General features: G+C 35.6%; 3 protein-coding genes across 5 annotated transcripts; all 3 read right to left on the bottom strand.

Annotated features, from left to right (window-relative positions):
- Window positions 1-423: 423 nt before the first annotated feature.
- Window positions 424-1,691, bottom strand: LOC141702738 (uncharacterized). Its single transcript, XM_074506365.1, has 3 exons — window positions 1,344-1,691; window positions 830-934; window positions 424-669 (listed from the first exon to the last, which is right to left on the bottom strand). Exons 1-3 carry the CDS (start codon window positions 1,491-1,493, stop codon window positions 568-570), a joined length of 357 nt encoding a protein of 118 aa, XP_074362466.1. The 5' UTR covers window positions 1,494-1,691; the 3' UTR covers window positions 424-567.
- Window positions 1,692-2,207: 516 nt separating this feature from the next.
- On the bottom strand, window positions 2,208-5,501 carry LOC141702735 (sec14 cytosolic factor-like). Of its 2 annotated transcripts, none has more exons than XM_074506361.1 (6): window positions 5,212-5,501; window positions 4,856-5,111; window positions 4,429-4,465; window positions 3,416-3,572; window positions 3,118-3,228; window positions 2,208-2,657 (listed from the first exon to the last, which is right to left on the bottom strand). In XM_074506361.1, the coding sequence occupies exons 1-6, from the start codon at window positions 5,281-5,283 to the stop codon at window positions 2,496-2,498; spliced, it is 795 nt and encodes a 264-aa protein (XP_074362462.1). In that variant the 5' UTR covers window positions 5,284-5,501; the 3' UTR covers window positions 2,208-2,495. The 2 variants fall into 2 exon arrangements, with proteins under 2 accessions (XP_074362462.1, XP_074362463.1); XM_074506362.1 differs by having other exon boundaries at window positions 3,416-3,533; window positions 5,212-5,492.
- Window positions 5,502-6,013: 512 nt separating this feature from the next.
- On the bottom strand, window positions 6,014-12,001 carry LOC141702734 (microtubule-associated protein 70-2-like). Of its 2 annotated transcripts, XM_074506360.1 has the most exons (12): window positions 11,310-12,001; window positions 11,139-11,224; window positions 9,665-9,730; window positions 9,407-9,577; window positions 9,124-9,294; window positions 8,869-9,024; window positions 8,650-8,796; window positions 8,444-8,515; window positions 8,085-8,355; window positions 7,831-7,985; window positions 7,548-7,738; window positions 6,014-6,462 (listed from the first exon to the last, which is right to left on the bottom strand). In XM_074506360.1, exons 1-12 carry the CDS (start codon window positions 11,575-11,577, stop codon window positions 6,423-6,425), a joined length of 1,794 nt encoding a protein of 597 aa, XP_074362461.1. In that variant the 5' UTR covers window positions 11,578-12,001; the 3' UTR covers window positions 6,014-6,422. The 2 variants fall into 2 exon arrangements, with proteins under 2 accessions (XP_074362461.1, XP_074362460.1); XM_074506359.1 differs by having other exon boundaries at window positions 7,831-8,355; window positions 11,310-11,998.
- Between the last annotated feature and the right edge of the window lie 3,354 nt (window positions 12,002-15,355).

Raw genomic sequence — 15,355 nt, 5'->3', positions numbered from 1 at the left:
ATTTCAAAGCATTAGCCAAGGTAGCCAGTGGGCTAGGATATAGCAGGTGTGCTCGGTAGCAAGTATGTTAGGGAAATGTTTCTTTTAACGCTATCCTTTTGTAATCAAAGAAAAGATTGTAAATTCTTTTATTGAAGTTGATATAATACATTTTCTATACTAGTTGGCACGGGGACTTGGATGTATGCCATAGATTAGGATTAAGGGCGTAACCAAGTGAAAACTCTTAGTGTTCAGCATTATTTAATTTCCTTATTACTGTATTTATTTTTCAGTAATTTATATTCTGCAGATTAATTGAGACTGTCTCATTGTCTGTCTCATTCATAAAGGATCTATCTCATTTACATAAGAGATTGTCTCATTTATCTTATCGGTTAAATTATCGAATATATACATTGTGATTTTGAATTTCAAGATCCATTCATTTTTTAAGTAAATTGATGTTCTAAAGACATGATCGAAGACAAATATTACAAAACGCATATGCGCAACAATTTATCAAATAAATAAAAAAATGTGCAATCAAGGAGGACATGTGCGTCTAATCTCAAGAAATTAGGATCATTAATTAAGTTGTAGGTACATGTCATTGATAAAAGACATGGTCTCTTGTAACTCAATCTCCATATCTTTCTTCAACTTGCCCAGTGCCATGCAGTGAAGTTCCTGTATTAAATATCTTAGACATATATGATACCTCAACTCCAATCTTTACGAATACATAAACATGATTAGTAGGGAAAAAGAAAGTAGCGGTGTTGTTACTGAGATTGTGTGAATGAATTCTGTTGAGCAAGTTAGTCAAAGGCTTCAGCAGAAAACGTACCATTAGTTCATCAAGATCGGAAGATAGTTGTGAGTTGTGATTGCATTCTGTATTATCAGCTGCTTCAAATGTTGTCCCAATATCTCCTTTACCTCCTAAGCTCACCTTATCAAAATAATAATCATGTCACCATTTGTATTATGCAGGATGAGATTTATAATATTATACAGTTAGTACAATTTAGCATATTTTCAAGAACATTTCTGGCTCGTCGCTCATGTAGTCATGCATCATGATTCATGCATGTTAATGTAAACAAAAACTGTAGCTGCGTGCATATATATACATATCAAAGCAATTGTTCAAGCTTGTCAATCACTAAGAAGTTAAATGATAGAGATGAAGAGATCAGATGACGTCCATGAATGGAATTTAAAGCAAGCTAGAGCTAATTTTAATATCAGAGAAACCGATCATTGGTCATATGTCATTACCCATTCTATGGTAATTAGTCGCACATAATCAAAATTAACTTATCACAAATATTAAAACTCGGGAAGAGAAGTATAAATACCTTCAAACATTCCATGTGTTTCTCTAGCAATAGCCTAAACAGATCATGGCCTCTAATTCTATTCTTCAATGTCTCCGTTTCTTCTTCTCCTCCTCCTCCTCTACTAGTTTTAGCCTTCTCATCATCAGTTGATATCTGCCTATGATCCATCTCTGGTTCTCCCTATAGTGTTCAGTGCCAAAGCCACATTACCTAAATAAGGTTTATATACACAGAGAGACAGGGGTATCTACTTTTCTTTTCTTTTTTTGCTAATCGAACACATTCACACACACCCACCTCTCTGACAAGGTTCGAACCCTTTGTAGAGGGAACGAGGGAGATAACGCTAGACCAAGAGGTTGTGGGTGACAGGGGTATATACTTGGGGATAAGATAACTTGAGGATTTGATATCGAAAAGAAGCAATCAAATGTTTGCAAATTTGGCACCAAAAGCAAAGGTGTACGGTAAATAAAGAAAAAGAGATGGTTAATTTTGATGAATGATACTCGATCCATATACATATGTCGGCATTGAAGCATGCAGGATTAAAGCATGGTAGCTTTAATGAAGTATATACAAGCCTTGCGCAGAGCCACTGACATCAAATTGTTCATGTTTGCAAGCTTCCTCTTAATGATTAAAGAAGCTTTATACATTGTAACTTCGTACTATCTCTGCTCTTTCTTTGTCTTTTAAACCTAGCGTCTTCAAATCTCTCAGGTTTGTCCATAATTTGCTGTACAGTATCAGCTGTTTGTGTTCTGGCCATGAAATCAAAACGTATATTGGATTTTTTTATCATTGTCAGTAGATTAGGGAGATGTTTGAGCAATTAATATTAACATAAATTAATTTTTTTAATGTTAACTCGGATTCAGATTCGCACAAATCTGGCGTTTATTCGGATTCAGAAATCTCAAATCAGGCAAGACATACACATCCTCTCGACTGTCATGTAAAATCACAATGTACAGAGTTTTATAATTCTACACAATTTTTGTGTCTGTACTCTGCAAACACAAAATAAGTTGTGATGATCAGAAAACATTTCCGTACATGATCTAGAACCCCCTGCTAAGATCATAACAAACTACAAGTTCTACATAATTACAGATGAGGCGTATATTATGGTGATTGTGGAGATGTAGAAAGAGCCCCATTGGACTTCTACGCTGAAGTTGTCAACTCCCTTCCCTCCCCAATTGCATTGAGTACAGCATCTTGCAGAGGAACTAGTTTTGCTCGCCCTCCATACTCTTCTGGCAAAACCTCTTCACCGATTTCTTCGATGATCTCCTTCTTTTCATCTTCATTTGATACAACAACTATCTGCATCAGTTACCATAGTGTCACACTTGAACCCTATGCCAGTGTATAAACTAAATAATTTAATCCATACATGCTCTTTATTTATTAATATTGACAGAAAATGTTTTCCCAGTCATGTTCTCGCTTTGGGCCATATTAATTTTATGCAAAACAAAGCTGAAAAACTGCAAGGATGATCATATTGCTTTATGATTTGCATAATGCTCAACATCCTTTTTCATAGCAAAACAGGGTAACTGATGTACTGATTAATGAATAGTGCCTAGCAGATTTTTGACGAAGTCGATTTGAATGTAAAGAGCAAAACTGTAAACCTTACTCAAGTTCCATTCAGGTACTTTTTCTATGATGTGTATATATTAATTGTACATAAAAAAATTAATTAATTAATTAAGCATTGGAACTTTTGATGTTAATAATATTATCCAATATTAGATATGTGGGAAGAAAGAAAGAGCACCTTCTCTAATGTTGCTTTGTCAAGGAAGTGCGACACCAATTTCCAAACGCTCACAAAGAACCAAGGCATATTTATGATGAAACACTTCCCCAATCGCTCTGGATAGTAAGACTATACGAAGAAGGATGTAGTGTGTAAATAAGACAGACACCAATTCGAGCAAAGTAACTTAATTAATATACAACTTGGTTCATGAACTAGGATCACTTGTTAGAAGTTGAACAAGTTTCCATTCATAGAGAATATAATGCATTGACAACTTACAAATAAAGCCCATCTACTGGCAAAGGATGCTTACCTGCAAAATTTGAAAACCGGTGATTAACCCTCGCGCATCTATGTTCTTATAACTCATTTTCTGTAGATCGATAATACCCATCAACTTCTCGTTTCCTATTTCTTTTTCTCTGAAACCGCTGAAATAAAGATATGGAACTACAGTGAAATGCCATATCCTTATCCAAAATGTACAAAACATTTAATTGACAAGTAACAAACATGATCTAGTTGTAGGAAATAATCACTTGATGATAGTGTGCAGTAAGCAGATAGTAAATTTATATCATGAATAAAAGATAGACTCCTGTGAATACCAGGTTATAGTTGAGGTGTTTTAAGTTCTAACTATGTAACTTCTGTCAACGACATAACAAATTAAATTTAGTGAATAACAAAGAATTTAAATCACTGGCTGACACACACTTGTGGGGGCAAAGTACATGTTAAAAATCTAACCGATGCATTGGTTGAGTTTATAGTTCATAATTTACTGAACTAAAAGCTTAAGCTGATCAAGTGCTTTGCAAAAGAACAGACCACTCATTGAGCAAATGAGCAGTTACTCAGTAAATTTTCAGAGATGTGAAATCTTTTACAATAAATGAGGTTCTGAACATTGATTTGTCTCTTTCATTCAAAATTCTATGACAGACGGAGAGTTCCTAAGGTTGTAAAATATGCATGATTCTCATAATCTGAACATTCAAATTTCATAGTTTTTACGGCAGAATTTATATTACGTGCAGAAGTGCGGGAGATGCACTTTCGTGAATTTAAAAGCAGATGTTACTCGGGATTTAGTATCATAAATATTTGCCTTTAAGTAAGAGTGAGATAGTAGTAGTAGTAGTCCTGAAACTTGATCTTCTACTATATCCCACAGGTTTTTATTCCCATTCTTTCCTAATAACCCACAGGTTAAATAAAATATCTGCACAAACTCGGGCACTTTACACAAAACCAGCAAATAGCATAGGGTACTAGAGTGCAACAGTCTTTTCATACTACCATTATGCAAAATTTTAAGAATACCTTGCAATTGATTTGTCCAGCATATGAACCACAAATTCTGCAGTAAGAGGGAACGTTACATCAGTTTTGGAACAGCCGGTCCTTTAAAAAATGCATTGTTGCCTGTTGGCATGGAAAATGGATATGCACACATACACTTATAATTGTACAAATAAATACATAGATGTGCAGTGGAGATGAAATGAAGCTCATTCATCTTTCAAATACTGAAAGTGGTGAGGACAGAAGATGATGATATACATCAAGTAGTAGCTTATAAATTACAATCAATCAGTAAAGAGGAAATTAAGCACAAAAATAGACAGGGTACGTATTTATCTTGTCAAACATAAACAATACAAACGTTCTATACTGCCATCTACAATATGAACTGAACACACATAACTATGTCTACTTGTAAGTTATAAATATGTTAAAGACAGCTTACTCTTGAACTGTGGTATATCCTTGGGAGGAAAATGCTTGTTGCCTTTTATTAACACTACCGGGCTTCCATCTCTCGACAAACCCTGTAAATAAACTTTTTGAGCTTCTAATTCATCAGGCACTTGAGAATCTGGGATAAAACCTGAAGGGACAAATGAAGTCCTCCATTTCTGCCACTGGACAAACATCTTTGCTGCTTTGTTTGGATCCATTGATCTTGCTATCAAGAATCTCATTAGTGTTGGCTCTTCACAGTTCTACAAGTAAAATTTTCATGAAACAAAGAGCTGATAAATAAACATACCATTTAAGTAATTATGATGTTAATCATGCAAAGATATGAAGTCAGGAACTTACCACTGTGGAAGAACCAAGCTTTTCAACTGAGTCTCTGAACTGTGTTAGTGTTAATTCATGTTTATCATCCATAAGGAACTTCGGGATTAAAGAACTTACTGATTTCTTTTAGTTTGAGATGCAATGATTTATGCTATAAATACTGAATATATTTTGGAACACTAGGTGGTTATATATGTATGCGTGTAAAATTGTAATGCAGTTAAAGTCAACATACAACAACAAACAAGCTGCCTGCGTTACCATTAATGACTAACGAGTAATGACCAAGAAGTTAAGTTTGGAGAAAATTCTACAAAAACATCGATGATCGAAATGTGACCACTTCTTTTTTCTCTTATATTTTCCCTTTTTTGTGGTAGCAGCGTGGGGTTGGGCCTGGGGAAAATGAAGAGCTGTCAAAGTTTGACCATAAGCATCAGTTGGGTACCACCCAGTAGTAGCATGAGCATCAGGTGTACGAGTGTAATAAGTGGGTAACAGTAACAGTTAACTACCGTTTGAGTACCTCCTCTACTTGGGCTAACCAAGTGCTACTAGTAATTTTCATATTCAACTTGTCAATTAATGCGTAGATTTTAAGATTAGTTATATTTCAACTACTAAATCTTTAAATACACAAATACAAATGTCGTTTTTGCTTTATTTGTTAATTTCTCTTCATTTTGTAACAAACATAGTAGCATCTACACTTGATCCATTTTTTATTTTAGAATCAAGTTTAGCATTACATTAGAGTGGTGTGTTTTTAAACTTAATGCTAGTGTTTGGTGATTAATGTTATATTATAGAAATAACACCATTGAAAATACTAACTTCATCATATCACAAGAATATTGACAAACATGAACCAAACTGAAAAACACTAGCTGCAGATTTCAAATATAGACTGCAAGCACACATACACGAGGCAAAACAACTGGAACACCAATAAGTTACCTATACAACCACAAATATTCACTCAAATAAATTCTGACAAAGGGTTAGTTGAACTCCACATCCTCGGATTTTCTCTTTGCTAATATTATGTAGAGGTTGATGTACTACGTCAGAAGCATACCAAATTCATCCTTCGCCTACATCTCTAGTTCACATAATTCTCAATTATTCCATGCTGGAGCTAAACAGGACGGTAATATGCCAAGTCACAACTATAATCAACCATGAGGTAAAAATGGGAAATGGTGAAGAAGTCGGCTGATGACCCAAGGTTATTGGGTGCTGCGTGTTAACCCCCCTCGTGCTCCAGTCCTGCAAATCGTAATCCAACAGATTGCCAACAGCAATATCAGAACATTGATGGTTTCCCTATATCTAAAGACCTCAAGCTAAGCAAGAATTAGCAATTTATGAAGAACTGGACTACCAGAATATCCTTTCATACCATTGCCCGTGGTTCACATTATTTAGCAAACATGTTAATTATAGCTACTTAACTAACACCTCAGCAGGCAAGAATTTACAAGGGGATTTAGGAAGTAGAAGAAAGCAGAATTTTTTACAGGATATCTTGATGACAAACAACAGGAGATCCCTGTCCTGTGCATGCATATGGACATGTGATTGTGCTACTAGCCAAAAAAACATGCTTCCCTCTTAATTACACCATTACTAGGTATATGTGGTAAAATTCGAGTACCATTATGATACAAGAAGATTGTCGCTGAATCACTGCCAATAGGACACATGTCCAGACAAATATACTAAAATGAACATGCATTAACTTCAAAAGATGCGGAGATTTACTTAATAATTATAACTAATTGTTTCGCATTTAAATAGAAAATAATAGTGGAAATGAATATGTAGTGAACCAAGATGGTATTAATTTCAATAACCTAAACCTAGTCCTTTAAAACACGCAATAGCACATCAGACCCCCATCAAACAAACCAAGACACCCTCTATAAAAAAAAGTCGTGTTTTAAAATTTTTCAAGTAAATTAAAACATAAATGACATAAAACAAGGCCTCCATGTTAGAGGATATATGCATTGTTTAAAAAGATATTAACAGCTATAAATAGCACTTCGACCTACTGTATTATAAATGCCATAATGAAAAATAAAGATCTAATATGCAAATCAAAACACAGGAAGGAGCGCATTCCTTGTGACTAAAAACCACCTGGCATATAATTGTGTGCAGAGAAGTGAGAACTATATCTAAAGGATGCATGGAAAAATGTAACAGGATCTATAATCAATTAATCATAATCCTTATATAACGATTTTAATTCCTAATCCTACAAGTTTACAAGCTATATGCAACTTCCACATATATACTATTATTGTGTTAGTGTGCTGTGTAGAACAAGAAAATACAATAATAGGTACCTAGCAGGAAGCATCTGAGGACTATTTGCAGGACCCCTTGAACCTCCTCCAAATCGTTTGGCCCTATTTTCATGTTCTTTATCAACACGCATAGAAGCTACCTCCTTCTCCATAGCAGCTACCTCCCTTCTCATCTTCTTTCCCTCGACCTCCAGTGCCTTAGTTAAGGTATCAACTTTCTTTGACAACATCTATGAAAAAAATTGCAACAATAAGTTGACAATATTTGGGGAGTTGGGGGGGGAAGTGAAGCATCTTGGTGCCAGTACAAAGAAATAACAACCTCAATAGCATCGTCTTTATCTTTAAGGCTTTGATCCTTTTCATTCCCAGCTTTCCTCAGAGCAATAACCTCTTTCTGCAGTATGTCATGCAACAAACCTGGCACAGTATCCTCTTTCTCTGGTTCTGTGATGTCATTCGGTTTTTCATCTGCATCTGCTTTCCAGTTACTATTACTTGTCTCACTCGCCTTGGTTTCTTCACAAGAATCGCGATAATTAAAACTTGGACCAGATCCATTTAAAAGAATTTTACCCCTATCTAATGAGCGTGTTCCCCCGTCAAATGACTTAGATGTCCCTTTAGCATGCTTTAACATTGTAGTTGTTCCAGATGATCTCAGCTGAAATGAAGGTAATCTTCTAGGTAAAAATCCATTTGACGTTAATTTAGAAATGTTATCGGCTCCTCCAAGTGATTGTCGCCGACCATTACTTGCACTTCTTCCATCTGATGTGTTGCGGCTAATAGCATTCGGTGATCTTAAAGTCTCCTCTAGTACTTTCAAACGCAATTGAAATTTTTCCTGAAGTCATGTTATTAACTTTTATTCAAACAACTGGCAAATATAAAGTGCAGTAGTTAAAGATAACAGATAAGAAATAAACTGTTACCTTCAATTGGGCTTCAGATCTTGCAGCTCGCTCACTTATAACAAGCTTGTCCCTTAATTGCTGCATCTCCCCCTATGAGAAGAGGATTCAAAAAATAATAAACGGTGACAAATCAGATGTATAAAGAAAAATAGGTTCATTATCTTTGGTGATAGAAGCCAATAGCAACCAAGTATATTAAAAGCATGTGAGCAAACTAATCATGCCTGCAGGAATCTTCTTTCTTCAAGCCATTGTTTTACAGGCATTACTTTGTCATTGGCATCTTTCCATTCATTAGCCACAACTAACGCTACCCTGTTTGCTGTTACTTTCGCACGTGCCAGCTCTCTGTCAAGAGTTTTTCTTTCTTCCTGAGAAATCAAGAAGTATCAGTTTCAATCTTACGATCATTGCATAGGAAGACTAAGAGGAAATTAATTTACAATCATCTCTTGAACTTTTCGTTGGTAATCCCTCACAACATTTGCAGTAGCACCACCAGCAAGAACAGCTTCTTCAAGCTCATGCACCGTCTGCATAAGCTTTTCAACTTCAGCAACTTTCTGGCGGTGCATTTTATCCAAAATTTTATTCTCTTCCTGGTACACATATAGATGTACTAGAGATATTTAGATCATGTCACGCAACCATAATAATAGTAATAGCCGAAAGGGAAACGTAATGTCCAGCTACAATACCTGGCATATCTCTATCTGCTTCATTAATTCTTGGTTCTTATTTTGAAGGTCATCAACCATTGAAGCTTTCGCCAAGGCAACCTGCACAGTCCTTTCAGCTTCAAGTAAAGCAGCCTCTTTTGATTTAGTGAGGCGATCTAGAGCTTTGTTGTCATCCTGGAGCTTTGCAATCTGGAAAGGAAAACCAACATGTAAATCCTATTTTGTCATAATCAGAAGATCACAGTTTGTCGGCTTTTATAATATTTTAGACATTAAAGTCTAAGGACAAGCCCAACGTTACCTCCTGACGGGCCAGCTTGAGCTCTGCTTCCAAGGGTGCAAGGATAGCTTCTATTGGGGGCATATCGTCATCTTTTTGAGCAGCATGAACTCTTCGAAGAGTGGCTTCTGCAGCGAACTGAGCGGCCATAGAGGCCTTCTTCTCATCATTAATTTTCTTAATCTCAAGATTCTGCCAAGAAAGAGGTAAGCCACTAGATTAAGATTCTGCGACTGCAAAAGAAAATTATAAATTTTATGGTAGAGCTTCAGTCAATACTTTGCTTTCGAGAAGAGATTCCGTAAGCTTGAGCTTCTCGTCCACCTTCTCCAGTTCTTCAGTTAGCTATGTGACAAAGGGATGTAATATACATGTAAGCTTTTATTCCGAAATCATGACACATATTATTTGAGTAGGGAAAGAAACTTAGGAAGAGATCCGGCACATTTATTATATCTTTGCAACTAGATGAACTTAAAGGGAAATAATGAAGTTTAAGGAATTGCCTGGGGACATCTCCACATCAATATCAAGAAACGACACAACTTGAAAAAATCTTCAAGTTCAATGAACTTAAGGAATACTACTTTTTAAATGATGCAAGTACAATTCCGGACTCTAACTAGTACAGTTTTGAGTATGCCACTTAGAATTGGCCTAAGATAGACAGTGACAGCCATGCCATGCAGATCATTCGATACGATAATTAATATCGTGCCTGTTTATAATTTAGTTAGGAAAAAAATGTTGACCTCATAGTTGTTGGAAGAATACAGCAAACAAGGACTAGAATAATGATGAACATACCATGCTTAGAAATTTACAGCATCTACACTAATTTACCATTAGATAAGGTTAACGAACCTTGCAATCCATGGTGATAAAAGTACTTTTGAACATTTATGTAGCTACCAATAGGATCACCTGTACCAATTATAATCTGATGCATACAGTTGTGCAAGTATTCAAAAAAATTCTCATCATCTTGTTCTCTACTAAGGAAGATCCAAAATACATAACTACATTATTTTACTTTCCTTTTTTATACCGCAGCATTACTGCTTCATCTACAAAGTACCAAAATAAATTTCTATTAGCTTTCAGGCCTTCACAGATCAAACCTTACATATGAAAACAACTCTGGAAACAACAGATTTCCGAGAACCAGAATTAGCCTTTTTACTAGCATCAAATTGGCCAAAATTTTGTCTGAATATATAATCAAGCTCATTGGAACAAAATCTAATTAAAATAATTTGTTCTAACTAAAGCAAGAAGTGACTATGCTACAACTCAACATTAAAATGATCCTATCCTATTGACCGTATTACAGATAGCAATAATTCACCTTTAAACAGGGAATCTTTTTAATTACAATAGAAATTCAATTAACAGGAACATCTTTGACACAAAAACTGAGAGTGAAAATAGAAATATAACAATCAAAATAAATTATAATGAGAATAGTACAACCGTAGAGGTGATGAAAAAATGACAGTTGCATTCAACGACTTTAAGCAGGACTTGAACATCAAAACGCAAACACAATAAGAACCAATTCACTGATTAATTTATGTACGTCATGCTTCAAAGTTCATTAGCGAAGCCTACAAAACTCTGGACTTGTATTATTAACAGTGAAATGGTCCAATTTACTGATCAAACATGTAGCCAATAAACAATAGATTGATACCTATAATTTAGCTTCAACATTTAATAATATAAACAATGAAGAAAAAAAAAAGTTAAAGACCTCTTCCACGGCTTTTTCACGGAGACGTTCTGAGAGCTTCAGTGCCTTGATCTCCGCTTGTGCTTCGCCTAATTCTCTATCCTTATCTAAAAATAACATAAACTCAATCAAATCAAATTAAGTAAAATCACAATACACATTTTATTTAACAGATCAACATGCATTCCTCACCTCTAACTTCATTCTCAAGCCGATTGAGCTCCACTTTCACCGGATCCGAACCGTGCATCAAACTCATAAAATCATCCGCATCCAAACTCGGCGGTCTCACCGGCGCTCGCCGTCTCGAACTACTCCTACCTTCCCTAAACGACGCCGACACCGTCAACGGCGTCGGAGTAACCTCACTCGCCGAAAATCGTGCATTTCCGCCACTATCACCGGTCGACATCTCACGCGCCACCGTCAATCCGCCTTCTTCACCGTACACATCCTCCATTTCGGATCTGACTACTAAACTCTCATGAAAACTATAGATACAAACTATGTATATATATCCAGGGTTTCAAATCAATTAAATACGCGTATAACAGTAACTTTCTCACTCCAGAATGCTAGTTCGAATCTGCGCAGTGTCGCTTGGATATTTGAGTTTCACTCTCTAGAATGTGGGCTTTTAGAGAGAGAGAGTGGAAGAGATTTATGAGTTTAATTAGAGAGAGAGAGAGAGTGGGGAGAGAGATTTATGAGAGAGATTAGAGAAAGATATAAATTTTGTTTGTGAGTAAGCAGGAGGGGGCTTTGCTGTTAAACACGCAGTGGAGACTGTTGGTGTGTGAGAGAGAAAATGGACGTGTATTAAGTTAGCAGCTGCCTAGTACACTAAACTTAACTGTTTCCTAATCTACACGCTTTTTTCGTTAAGCTGAGAAAGTGAAGGTTGTTGTGAGCCGTGGGCGCATTACGCATACCATACTTCAAAGACAGGAATTGGGGTGCGTAGAACGCACACTACAATTTTATATTGTTCAAAAATTAAATATACTCATCATCGAAATTATAAAATCCAAAAAAAATAGTATCCAAAAATTTACTAAAGTATAAATAATAATAAATTTTTAGTGGAAGATGATATCTTATTATGTTTTGTTTATGATATTTAGATTATTAATATTTTTTTTATCGCAGGTAACCCGTAGCCGCTACCCTTCGGGTGCGCACTGGTAAACCCTACGGGCTCACGCGGTAAACCCTACGGGCTCACGCAATAGTCTGAGCTCACACAATAGTCTACAAACCACGTGAACCAAGATAAACCGCATTTAAGCGACAGGCTCTGACTCATGAGACATAATCATAAATTCTCCTCTCGTGGGATTCGAACCTGTGACCAAGAGGATATTTATCCCCTCTTTAACCAGTTGAGCCAACCCTTGCGGGCTGGATTTTTAATATTTATGTCTATCAATTATATTTTTAATAATTTATTATGTCTTAGTTTACTGCGATATAAATATTAGATTAATAAATGTACTTGGAATACGATATGCAGTTTATATTTCTAAGTATGTAACTTAGAAATTAGATTATTCTTTTAATAATTTATCATGTCTTAATTTACTGCGATATAAATATTAGATTAATAAATGTACTTGGAATATGATATGCATTCTTATCTCTAAGTATGTGACTTAGAAATGAGATTATGTGGATAATATCGATATTCCCATATATCACTGGTCGAGTATTATTATTAAGGGACAATAATAATGCACTAAACTAGTGTGTTTGTTGACTGATGACCACATCTCATCGATCATAGGTATAGTGATACTAAAGTCGAAAACACAAGCACATGTAAATATACATGGTGTTGTATAAACATAATGTGAGATTTTACGTGTCTATTATGCATAAGTAATTCTTAGAGTGATAATAATGTAATGGTCTTTCGAGTTAAAATCATTATATTTCTATATGATGATTAATATACTTTATCAAAAGTTGCCTTTAACCGGGTAATGATAAAATGGACTTCGGATATATTAGACATCGTGTGAGAAATATGAATGATCTAGAAAGGATTGAACCCTCCTAATATTAGAGAGATATTATTGGACTCTTGTGTGAGCTATACTATAAAATGTGTGGCGCCGCGCACAAATGTTGATTTGAAATGATAGTCTACTCATTGATCAAGGAAATCTGGATTAAATCATGAAGAGGATGACACATTACATGTCTTGAGTTTAATCTATAATATATGGTGTTATTCCTAGAAGACTAACAATGAGATTTACAGAAGGGGGGTTGAATGTAAATCTCAAAACTTTTTCAAGTTTTGAGCAGTTTATAAAGTTGTGTGTTCAAGAAGAACAAGTGTGTGAATTGCTTTAAGCTAATACAGACAGATATAAATTCAAGCACAAATGTAAAGAACACAACAGACCTTAAAAACTTTTCTGGTGGATTTGTTGTTCCACCAGAGATGGTATATTAGAAAATCTGTGTTCAACAATGTTGATCACAGCTGCATCCTAGTACAAACTAGATGAATTTTCTCTCAAGATATCTCTTAACAGCTCTGAAAAAATCTCTCTAATTACTAGCTTCTTCTTGGTTCATATATATTACCAAGTGTACAAGTGAAAAACAATATAAAATTACAATAGTAAAATAAGTTCTTCACTTGCTTCTTTTCCTGTTCACTCAAGTACTTTGTTGACTATTGCAACTTTGTACAAAAGAAGAACGGCTGCTTTTTCTGTTGATCCTGAAATTCGGCTACCACATCTCAGTTTTCTCTGTCAACCCACGTGCCTCTGCTTGTAGGTACAACTACCACTTATCAACGGCTGATTAGCAGAACATCCGTTGAAGCTTTCATCCGTTGATGACTTCATCCGTTGAAGGATGTTATCCGTTGAAGCTTTCATCCGTTGATGCTCTCATCCGTTGAAGGATGTTATCCGTTGAAGCTTTAGAGACATCCGTTGAAGCTTAGCTTCTCATCCGTTGAAGGTCTTTTAAGTCATCCGTTGATACCACTTCATTTATACAAAATTACAAGGCATGAAATATTTACAATTGGCCTTCCTATCTGCATATCATCTAGTAGTCAACATGACTCATAGTTTCTCTCAACTTCTAAGAATTACAATTTTAAATACAGAGACTGAAATATGCTACAATACTAGACTTATTTCTAAGTAAAGCTACACCATCAACGGATAGCCAAAGTGGTCTTATCCGTTGAGGCTACAGACACTAAATTTCTACTTAAGTGTTTTGTTAAACATATCATCAAACTAATGCACATATATTCCTAACAATCTCCCCCTATTTATGTCTATAAGAACTGTAGGCATAAATTCAGGGTTAACTTGATGATAACAAAACACTTAACAAATATTTGAATTGAAACTAAGTAGAAATATAAAAAGTGCTGCAAAAGTGTATGTACTAGGAGGTAATTGAAGATTTACAGTATTTCCAAGGGTGCTCCTCTAGCCTGAGCAAATCATCATTTTCTTCTTTGTTCCCTGGTTTTCTTTCCTAGCCCTTTGTCATTTCCCTCAATTTGGAGTTGGAGTTTTCTGAAGAATTCAGCTTCATCTTCATCACTGATATCCAACTTAGATTGCATTTCCTTGAGAGTTTCATTGCTGGCAATCTTGAGTTGGTCTTCAAGTCTGAAAAATCTTCTGACTCCTTTGTCATCTCTAAATTCCATCAACCAATGAGGTGATTTGTGAATTTTAGTTCCCCTTTCTTGTATGAGTAAGGTTCTGGGCAAAGCATTTGGTTCCCTCCAAGTCTTCCTTATGTTGGCAATCTTGTTGAGAATTTCAGTCTTGGCTGTTCTGGTAAAGCCAGAATCCTTTTTGATGGCTGAAAAGACTCTGATCAAGGTAGAGTAGCCTTCATTTAGAATCCTGTGGAGAGGCCATGTTCTTTCCCCAGCTCCTTTATATCTGAACACTAATCTTTCTGGTAACTGTCTGTAGGCAGCTATTCCCCTTACATCCTCCAGCTCATCCAGATAGAGTTCAATGTCTGAAATTTCTTTTATGTCACAGATGTGAACATAATCATCTTTAGAAATGGGTGACTTAGGCTTAGGTTTTTGTTTTTGAGTGAATTTCTTAGAGGTTGTGGGAGGTGTAGATTTTGGTTTTCTTTTCTGTTTCTTTGGTGGTGGAAGAGTGGTTAGAAAGGTAGGCAATGTGATGTTGTCCCAATCAATAGGTTCCTCTTTTGGAATGATTGGTTCACCA

The sequence above is a fragment of the Apium graveolens genome, unplaced genomic scaffold (assembly GCF_009905375.1).
Source record: "Apium graveolens cultivar Ventura unplaced genomic scaffold, ASM990537v1 ctg5598, whole genome shotgun sequence".
NCBI lineage: Eukaryota > Viridiplantae > Streptophyta > Magnoliopsida > Apiales > Apiaceae > Apium > Apium graveolens.
This window is presented reverse-complemented; position numbering and strand designations above follow the sequence as displayed.

Excerpts from the sequence above, each read along its gene's own strand:
- LOC141702738 (XM_074506365.1), bottom strand. The coding sequence starts at position 1,493 with ATGGATCATAGGCAGATATCAACTGATGATGAGAAGGCTAAAACTAGT. Across the intron at positions 935-1,343 it reads AACACATGGAATGTTTGAAG|GTGAGCTTAGGAGGTAAAGG; the intron begins GTATTTATACTT and ends TATTTTGATAAG. Across the intron at positions 670-829 it reads CCGATCTTGATGAACTAATG|GAACTTCACTGCATGGCACT; the intron begins GTACGTTTTCTG and ends TATTTAATACAG.
- LOC141702735 (XM_074506361.1), bottom strand. The coding sequence starts at position 5,283 with ATGGATGATAAACATGAATTAACACTAACACAGTTCAGAGACTCAGTT. Across the intron at positions 3,573-4,428 it reads CTGGACAAATCAATTGCAAG|GATATGGCATTTCACTGTAG; the intron begins GTATTCTTAAAA and ends ATTTTGGATAAG. Across the intron at positions 3,229-3,415 it reads CCGGTTTTCAAATTTTGCAG|TCTTACTATCCAGAGCGATT; the intron begins GTAAGCATCCTT and ends TTCTTCGTATAG.
- LOC141702734 (XM_074506359.1), bottom strand. The coding sequence starts at position 11,577 with ATGGAGGATGTGTACGGTGAAGAAGGCGGATTGACGGTGGCGCGTGAG. Across the intron at positions 9,578-9,664 it reads AATCTCTTCTCGAAAGCAAA|AATCTTGAGATTAAGAAAAT; the intron begins GTATTGACTGAA and ends CTTTCTTGGCAG. Across the intron at positions 7,739-7,830 it reads ATAAAGACGATGCTATTGAG|ATGTTGTCAAAGAAAGTTGA; the intron begins GTTGTTATTTCT and ends TTTTTTTCATAG.